At 41.1% G+C, this 8,974-nt stretch overlaps 1 protein-coding gene across 2 annotated transcripts in view; it reads right to left on the bottom strand.

Moving 5' to 3' along the window:
- Nucleotides 1-2,197: 2,197 nt before the first annotated feature.
- Nucleotides 2,198-8,974, bottom strand: part of lima1a (LIM domain and actin binding 1a) — a 41,592-nt gene continuing 34,815 nt past the window's right edge. The window contains exons 6-12 of one of the 2 annotated variants that reach the window (XM_014027821.1): nucleotides 8,670-8,749; nucleotides 7,521-7,586; nucleotides 7,383-7,431; nucleotides 5,520-5,584; nucleotides 5,253-5,386; nucleotides 2,992-3,712; nucleotides 2,198-2,899 (exon numbers count right to left, since the gene is read on the bottom strand). In XM_014027821.1, the coding sequence (XP_013883275.1) occupies nucleotides 2,657-2,899; nucleotides 2,992-3,712; nucleotides 5,253-5,386; nucleotides 5,520-5,584; nucleotides 7,383-7,431; nucleotides 7,521-7,586; nucleotides 8,670-8,749 (1,358 nt within the window). In that variant the 3' untranslated portion in view covers nucleotides 2,198-2,656. Of the gene's footprint in view, nucleotides 2,900-2,945; nucleotides 3,713-5,252; nucleotides 5,387-5,519; nucleotides 5,585-7,382; nucleotides 7,432-7,520; nucleotides 7,587-8,669; nucleotides 8,750-8,974 lie in introns of both variants that reach the window. The other variant, XM_014027822.1, reaches the window with a different exon arrangement.

Genomic DNA, 8,974 nt, shown 5'->3' with positions numbered 1-8,974 from the left:
GTAAACAGGTCAGATGGAGGGGCCAGCCTCAGTAAACAGGTCAGATGGAGGGGCCAGCCTCAGTAAACAGGTCAGATGGAGGGGCCAGCCTCAGTAAACAGGTCAGATGGAGGGGCCAGCCTCAGTAAACAGGTCAGATGGAGGGGCCAGCCTCAGTAAACAGGTCAGATGGAGGGTGGATTGTGGGAGTCTTCAGACTCCTGACAGACCTTCTATGGTTTGTTCTGTCTCTGCTGTCGTACAGAACTTCACTGATCTGTAAACAAACACACCATCTGCTCTGACATGTTTATTTCATTTTATTTATCACAACCTCAGACAGACATGTAGCTGAAGCTCCTGTCCGCCTTCTGATCAGTTTCCTGTCTTCCTCTGTTTCTCTGCCTCCCTCTGGGTGACACTGCCCTCCTCTGAGCCATCAGAGAATTTCTTGATTTCCTACAACAGACTGGAGGTCTAACGTGTCACAGTGATGTGCCGACATAGTCACCCTTTTGCAGATTTCTTTTCGCTTTTTTGTCTTATTTAAATGTTTCAAATCAGCAGTCAAATGGTTTGATCATTTAAAGATAATCTGAGTAAATATAAAATGGATTTTTGCATTAGGATTTTATGTAATATAGAATTAAATCTGTTCAAATCACCCTGGTCCTTTGTAGATGAAATAATTGAAATAATTAAAGTAAGGAATGAGACCTGCAGAACAAAGGCCACAATGCATAGTAGTACTAGTAATAATATTCCACTGAGTACTACACCYTGCTGGAGACATAGAGGAATGAAGAAAATATGTGTTTGTTTGCTCAGTATTAATCAAAGTGAACTGACTTAAAGACTTTAATTTTATTTTATTTTATGGCTACAGTTGTGGTGAGAAGTTTGAATCCACTCATTGTAAGCATGAAGGTCAAATTCGTTTTGAGGTTTTATTCWTTTATTTGAATAATTTCTTTCCAGGGTGGAGTGATAAACATTGCTGCAGCAGCTCAGTTTTAATCCTGAGGCTGCAGAGTGGAGCAGTCAAAAGAAAAACTCCTTTCATCTTTTTAAAAATCAAGAACTGGGTGAACAAGTTTGAATTTGTTGTGATTTTTTATCTAACTGAYGCCCAGTCAAAATCATACATACAGGCTTCCATATATAGTAATTGTATACTGTGTGAATGTATGTTGTTGGGTCTTGTGAGCCCATGTGGGGTGGGCACTTGKAGTGCATGATACAAAAATAAAATAAAGTTACTACTTTATAATTATGACTTAAATATCATTAGATTAAAAATTCTTTGTTACACCCGGACCTCAGGCTGATATTTGGCTGCTCTGATTCGTAGAGGTCATTTAAAWGGGCGGGGTTTAAAGAAGACCATTCCAGAAGCTCAATGTTTGTTTATTTCAGTCAGAAAACAGTTCTGATGAGTGTCTGTTAGAATCCAGCTGCGTTCTGGTTTTAATTTTAAAGAGAGGGCTTCTTCTAGTACTAACTTTATCCAATCCACCAGCTCCACTGCRTGATGCTGCCACCACCGTGCCTGACAGTAGCTTCAGTGCTCTGAGGCTTGACTCAAACAGCTCCACCTGTGACTCCAGGAGATATTTAGTTTACTCATCAGGTTCGGACAACCCAGAACCTTCAGGACCTTTTAATAAAATATTTAATGCTTGTGTAATTCTGACACAGTGATAATCTATAATAAATGAAATATGTGCAGCTAGTTTTTGTTTCATTAAACCACTCTGGAAAACATGGCTCAAAATAATCTGACTTTTCTTGTTTTAGGTCAGTTGAGATTGACCTCTGTAAGGTGGCCTTGGGAGTTTTGAAAAGATGCTGATAAATAAAATAATGTTGTATGAAAAGTTCTGTATAAAAACAGTTAAATTTAACTTTTTAAGTGTTAAGTTACAACAATTCAAACCCATTAAGATCGCTTTGTTTCAAAAGAATCGTTTTATCTTCTGTCACGTTACAAACGTTAACTGTTACAGCTTTAGTAAGAACTGTTCACTCAGAAGAGACGAAAGGAAATCTTACAGCAATCTACTTCTGCAAGACAGAAATTAGCTCAAAGTWCAACTGAAAGTACAGCAGGTGGAGAAACAATGAATCCTTTCCCTTCCTGTTTGTAAATCAACTGAAGAATCAACTCAAACTGAAAATTAAAACATTTAACCATCAAACACAACTCTTCAGACATCAAGTTTTTTTTAATAAGGGAGTTTATTAAACAGTAGCAGAAAAGGATTTTTGGTCCTCTGGTTTTAAAAAATATAACATTTATTACTCAGTTAGAAATCTTAAAAACGAAAACATTCAGAAGAGACAAAAACAGATGCTGGTTTACAAAGTGAAGGACAGATTCTATGTAAAGAGAAAAGTGAACAGAGTTCCTGGTTCCTCAGATTAATCTGGATTTCAGCTCTAATTCTCACATGATTCTAAAATGAAATCAAGTTTTTCTCCAAGTCCACATTAGAAAATTATAAAAACAATGTTTCAAACATTTAAAAACATTTCCCCAAACTTCTAAAAACTGTAAGAATGGTTGAAGGGGTGTGAAGGAGGCACAAGGTCAGAGGTCAGCACCGACCGTCTGAAAAACATCTTTTCTGAAAATAAAAGCAGGAATGTTAAAGAGATCAACAACACAGATGTTACTTTACACATCCTCTTCCTCCTCCTCTTCCTCATAGTATCGGTTGCGTTTGATCATCTCCTCCACAGACAGCACCTCCTGCTCCTCCTTATCCTGGACCTCCTCGTTGTCCCAGAAGCCCACGTCCTCCTGACACGACTGGATGACCTCCCCCTCCCCCTCAGGAGACAAGCCGGCCATGGGCTTTGCTGAAATCTGACCTTTATCAGACAGCTCCTCCTCCAGCACGTCCCAGTCTTCCTCCATCTGCTCCTCCTCCTCATCATCATCATCATCATTGCTGAAATCTGACCTTTATCAGACAGCTCCTCCTCCAGCACGTCCCAGTCTTCCTCCATCTGCTCCTCCTCCTCATCTTCACCTCCTGCTGCTTTGGTCTCCCTCTCTGTGATGAGATGGTGGTCCGTCAGGTCCTCCTCTCCACAGCTGYTGTGTGAGTCCACACAGCTGTCCAAGGACTGGCCCTCAAGCTGCTGGTCCTTGATGGAGGCTTCAGGACTCGTAKGGTCCTGGTTGACAGGAGGACTGGGTTTGCTGCCTTGTGCTGCCAGTGAGAAGGCCATACTGCGCTCCTTCAGGGAGGAGCTCTGGCGMAGGCAGGGCGAGCCCCGGTCCTGCTCTGGGGAGGAGGACTGGGTCTCCTCCTCCTCTGGGGGCCACTTGGCTTTGATGAGCTTAGTGGTGGAGCCCCCTTCCATGACCCAGCTGGGACTGGGTGTGTCCTCTGGATCGGTCTTTGGAGGCCAGGAGATCTTCAGCCTGCGGGTCTCGGCGGGCCTCTCGGCCTTCTCCGAGGACCCCTGACCCAGAGCCTCCATGGTGGCTGTCAGGACCACCACTTTGGCCAGCGGGGAGTCCTCCACACTGGGGCTGTCTTGATCTGAGGGTGAGCTCTGGGTCTTGGGCTGCGGTGAGGCGTCCTCRCTCTCCTTACTCTCCCACAGCTCTTTGTGGGGTCGGTGGCCGAAGCCCTCGTCGTAGTTTCCCTTGGCCTTGAAGAGCTGAGAGAAGTGAGGCTTACAGTAGACGTTGTTGTGCAGAGAGGCGTAATTCACCAAACTGGAGAAGAAAAAATGTGACAAACTTCAACTCACTACTTCCTGTTCACGAGAACAACTGAACACCATCATTCAGTGTTACCAGCTCTTAATGTGGGGGGGGTAACGTCACAACTGAGTCCTGGTTCAGTTTCAGGATTAGGTACAGTTTGAGACAAGAAAAGAAAAYAAATGCAAATGTTTTATTTTAATTTTCTTCAGTTATAAAAAAAAAACTCCTGCTGCATTAAAAGTCCAATTGGTTAATTTTTGTTATTTTAATTTTCCATGTCCTGGATGACTGAAAATCCACAGAAACACATGATCAGACCGTATCGATTCTAAAGTTTGATACTTTACTTCCAGCACTTTGCTTCATCAAGGGTGGGGCCAATGGGGTGGCAAGTTCCACCCCAGCATCTGATTGGCCACCACAGGTGCCACCCCCAAATAACTGTCAAGTCAAGTGGGGTGGGAATSCATATAGCAATAAAAGAAAGCCAGAAAAAAAACTGATATCTGTCAAGCAGCTGATGTAGAGGGAACCAAACAGTGAGTGAAAGAAAAATACCTTCTAAACCTCTGATTTAATATAGATGTCTAAAATTGGCTGAAATACATAGTATAGCCCTTAGCTTAAAATTGAGATTAGCTTTCAGAATGTCATAGGGATTGCTCTTGGTTACCACCATGCCAAATTCCAGCTCAGTATTTATAACAAATAGCTGAGTTATAAAATTAACATTAGGCCTGAAGTTATAATGGGATTAGCAAAATTAAGCAGCTGAATTATAGCTATTTAAAGTTAGCTGCGATGTTCGGCTTGAATTTTTACCAATTCTAAATGCTAATCATCAGCTACTAATATATCAATTTTCAGTTTTGTTTATCTAAAAGGTTAAATTGTAAAATTAGCATTAGCAGTTAGCTTTAAATTGTGACAAGCATTCAGCATGTTTTTTGGAACATTCTTAGCTACTGTCAGACAAAACAGCTGAATTACACCCATTCGAAATTGGCTCTGGCAGCCATGTTAAATTTTCAAATACAGTGTAGTTTTTATTTATATGTTCCCACCCTGTCTAGCACCATGACCACCCCTGTTTCACCCCTTGCGAAATAAAAATATAGCTCCTCCCCTGTGCATCTGGTCAGAAGCAGGATCAGATATAAACACTGAACTAAACAAGAAGGTCAGGTTTCTATTTAATSTGCTCCGATYGAACAGCAACTTCAGAATCGACATGCTAACATGAAGCATCCATGTTCAGCTAGTTCTGTAACCAGCTGAATGTGACGTCACGTTTTCTGCACATGCGGGTCACATCAGGGCCGTGCAGAGTTCACGCTGGAGTCAGATGGAGGTCACATTTAAAATATAATTTGAACGTTCACACCACAAAGATCATAACTGAGCATTAAGACCTGCAGTGTGAACGCAGCCAAAGGTAGCAGATCAGCTGAATTAAAGATAAATTAAAAAAAATTATAAAATCAAGCTGGAAGTGAACCACGTCCTGCTGACCTGTTGGTTCTTCCTCTTGTTGCCAAGTCATCCTCACCTGAGTTTGGTGCTGCAGTGGGAGCAGCGGAAGCATGAGCTGTGGTAGACCTGCTGATTGGCCACGAGCCTCTCCAGAGGATAAACAGTCTTCAGACAGGACACACAGCTCTCCTTCAGAGGCAGATGGAAGCTCTACACACACACACACACACACACACACACACACACACACACACACACACACACACACACACACACACACACACTTAATTATACATGCATGAGGAATGTGAGATTCATGTGAGGACTTCCTGTGTGGTCTCACCTTGAGGGTCTTTGACTGAGGAGTGTCTTTCTGACTGGGAGTTGAAGGAGTACTAGGAGCAGAGCCTGAGCAAAAATAAAATATACGTTAAAGAAAAGCAATAAAATAAAGTGAACACTAGAGGGAGCTACAGACATGTTTAATAAAACTGTTTCACTGTCTAGCCTCAAGAAACTTGTAAAAAAAATGAAGAAACAAAACTATAAAAACCTAGTGTTTGTTTTACAAAAATAAAATACTTTCAGAGAAATTAAAGGTGCTCCTTTCACTTCCAGGCTTTAATGTTCTCAGGGTTAAAGGTCCATCATCAGAACAATGGGCCTCATGCAAGAACATGTTCGTATTCTTATACTAAATTTCTCTTACTTTTGTTTGTACAAAGGGTTCGTACGAACACGTCACGTCAGATTCAACAAACTCTTCTATCTTCAGGAAAAGTGTGTAAATGAGCTGCGTAAATTCCACCTGTTCTATCCAGCTGCTCGTGCACGCGAGAGGAGATTAGCATAATTACCACCCCAAATACACCATATAAGGCTATGTTTCCTGCCTCAGATACAAGGAAGTGTCCATTCATGAAAATGACAGTGAAAATTAAAAAGAAGAACTTTACGAGTTCAGAGATTGAAGTCCGTCTGTCAGAGATCCAGAAAAGAAAATCTGTCATTTTTAGCAGGTCAGCTGTGGAATAAAAAGAGCTGCTAAAAGTATAAACAACTGTGTTAAATCATTTTCATTTATTCAGAAGCTACCCCGCCCCCCTGCGCGCACGCGCGTGCGAGCAGTTCTCAAGTGGTCTCAGTTGCRGTTCTGAAATAAGCATTTTAAAATGTTTTCAAAATATTTCTGGCACTTTGGAGAAAATCAAGGACTCGCTGGAGGGTTTATGTATCCCCTCTGGCCTGGGAACGTCTCAGAGTCCCCCAGGATGAGCTGGAAAGTGTCGCTGGGGAGAGGGATGTCTGGGTCTCTCTGCTGCTGCCCCCCGACCCGAGCCCGGATAAGCCGGCCAGACGGACAATTTATATTGTTAGTCTAAATTATTACATTTAAAATTATAACTAATTCAAGCAGAATAGCCTACTGTTAACATAATTATGGAGTGTGATTTATTTTCAACTCAAAATATCTTCAAACTAACAAAATATAAAGTTATTAGTGAAGAAAACCCGTCTGGATAACAGCAGACTGACTGCTCGTAAAATATACGACAGGTCTGGACCACTTGTGAATTTTGTTCGTATCTGAAAAAAATCGTAGAATACGAAAACATCGGTGAATGCCACAAATTCTCCTAAATCACTCGTACGCACAACTTAAGAACAAATCTGTGCGTACGAACGGTTCTTGCATGAGGCCCAATGATCCCAAAGAGAGTAGAGGTGCTTCTGTGGTTCCTAAAGCTTCGGTTTAGCTCTTTAACATCCATTCACAACATTTCAATTAAAACTACATCGTATAAAAGAGTGGGACAAAACATCTCCACAGCCATGAGACTGAAAAGTCCTACAGATTTAGATTCTACAAGATAGAACTTGACGCCAACTGTTGCCGATGTCCCCCGTCACGGAGGGACAGACGGACAGCATTTCTATGTCTCCCACCTCGGCGACAGGGGACAAAAAGTAGTTGGATCAGTCAGTGGATGAATGTTTTTGTTCATTTATTTGACATTTTATTTGTAATAAATAATGACAGGATGGAGCCTGTAAATGTTTTTTTCCCAAGAACAGAACTGATGAAAAACAGAATGTGTTCTCTGATGGTAAAACGAAGGAAGAAGTAGTTTATTTTTCTCATAACTGTAGATTGTTCTTGTGATATCGATTTAGTGAGAAGATGAGGAGGAGGAGGTGAAAGTACCGTTGCTGTCGGAGGTAAAAACTCTCCTGTTTGATTCAGACTCAGCGCTCTGAAAGACAGAACCAGAACCAGTGGAAAACAAACCATGATGAGTTYGGGCAGGTTTCACAAACAGGAGATAAACAGTTTAAACCTCACCATGTCCAGAGAGAAGGGCGGGACGTTTTCCTTTTGTTTCCCACAGAAGCCGTCCACAGGATCATTCTGAAACCCAAAACACAACAGATCCCTCAGTCCTGAACCGTTTACTGGTTACTAACCAGTATGGTTACTGGGGATGGATAAAGAACCCAWATGAGCGGGGGGCCCTAAAYGGGCCSATTGCTCTCCGTAAATAATAACCAGTAAAAGGTAACCAGTAAATAGTAACAAGTAGTCACCATTTACTGGTTACCATTTACCGTTTACTTGTTACTATTTTTGGTCTACTGTCTAGTTGTAACTGATTACTGGTTATGTTTACTGTTTATTATTTACTGGTTATTATTTACTGGTCACAGTTTACAATTCATTGCTTACTGTTTACGGTTTACCATTTACTGGTTGCTATTTACTGTTTACTTGTTAACATTTTTGGTTTACCGTCTACTGGTAACTGATTACCGGTTATGTTTACTGTTTACCGGTTATTATTTACTGGTCACGGTTTACTATTCACTGCTTACCATTTACGGTTTACCATTTACTKGTTACCAGTTATATTTACTGTTTACCATTTACTGGTTACAGTTTACCAGTTATTGACTGGTTACCATTTACTGGTCACTGTTTATTATGGTTATTATTTACTGGTTGAAACTGTGAGTTTGAACCACAGTCCTACTACAGGTTTTAACATTTAACCACAAATGAGTTAAAGAAAATATTAAAATTCATCATCGTTTAGTCAGAAAACTAACTACCTGCTGCTTCCTCAGTTTGACTGTTGTTGGYAAACTAAACAGTTTGTACAAATAAAACCTAAAGAAAAACACAAGAAGCAGTTTCCTTTTTTCTTTTTGTGAAGATAAATTAATAGCCAAACTGAATAAGGCAAGTTTATAAACAGGAAGCTAAAAGCTAAATGAGATGCTAACTATTTCACAAATGAAATATTTCAGGACACTTRAGACATCTCTGCACACACAAATGCATAAAATGCAACATAAGCAGAAAAAAAATGTTTAAATCCATGTCCATCCAGAACCACTGAAAATGCTTTGTTTTTAGTTTTTCCCTGTAAAATGTGTGCAGGTGAAGGAAGCAGAGAAAGTTTCAGACCCAAAGATTAAATCCGGCTCTACTCACAGCARCTTCCTGTTTGGAGACGGCAGCCTGGTAGAGAGCCATTCTGTCACGGAGAGGCGTGGACTCAGCAAGACTTCCATCTGCCCAAACAAAGACAGAGACGTTCTGAGACATGAAGAAACTGACTGACGAGGAAAGGGTTTTTAAGAGGCCTGTCAGTATCTGAGATCTTCCAGGCACCAGACCAGACCCGAACTCTGCAGTTTTTATGGTTTGTTTAATGTTGGGAAACTTTGAGGTACATGATGAAACTGTCAGGATGAATGTTTCCTCAGCACAGACTGAGAAGACTTGGTTTCACACAG

This window comes from Austrofundulus limnaeus, unplaced genomic scaffold, assembly GCF_001266775.1.
Source record: "Austrofundulus limnaeus strain Quisiro unplaced genomic scaffold, Austrofundulus_limnaeus-1.0 Scaffold687, whole genome shotgun sequence".
Lineage (NCBI taxonomy): Eukaryota > Metazoa > Chordata > Actinopteri > Cyprinodontiformes > Rivulidae > Austrofundulus > Austrofundulus limnaeus.
The sequence above is the reverse complement of the archived record's forward strand: the minus strand, read 5'-3'. Positions and strand labels throughout refer to the sequence as shown.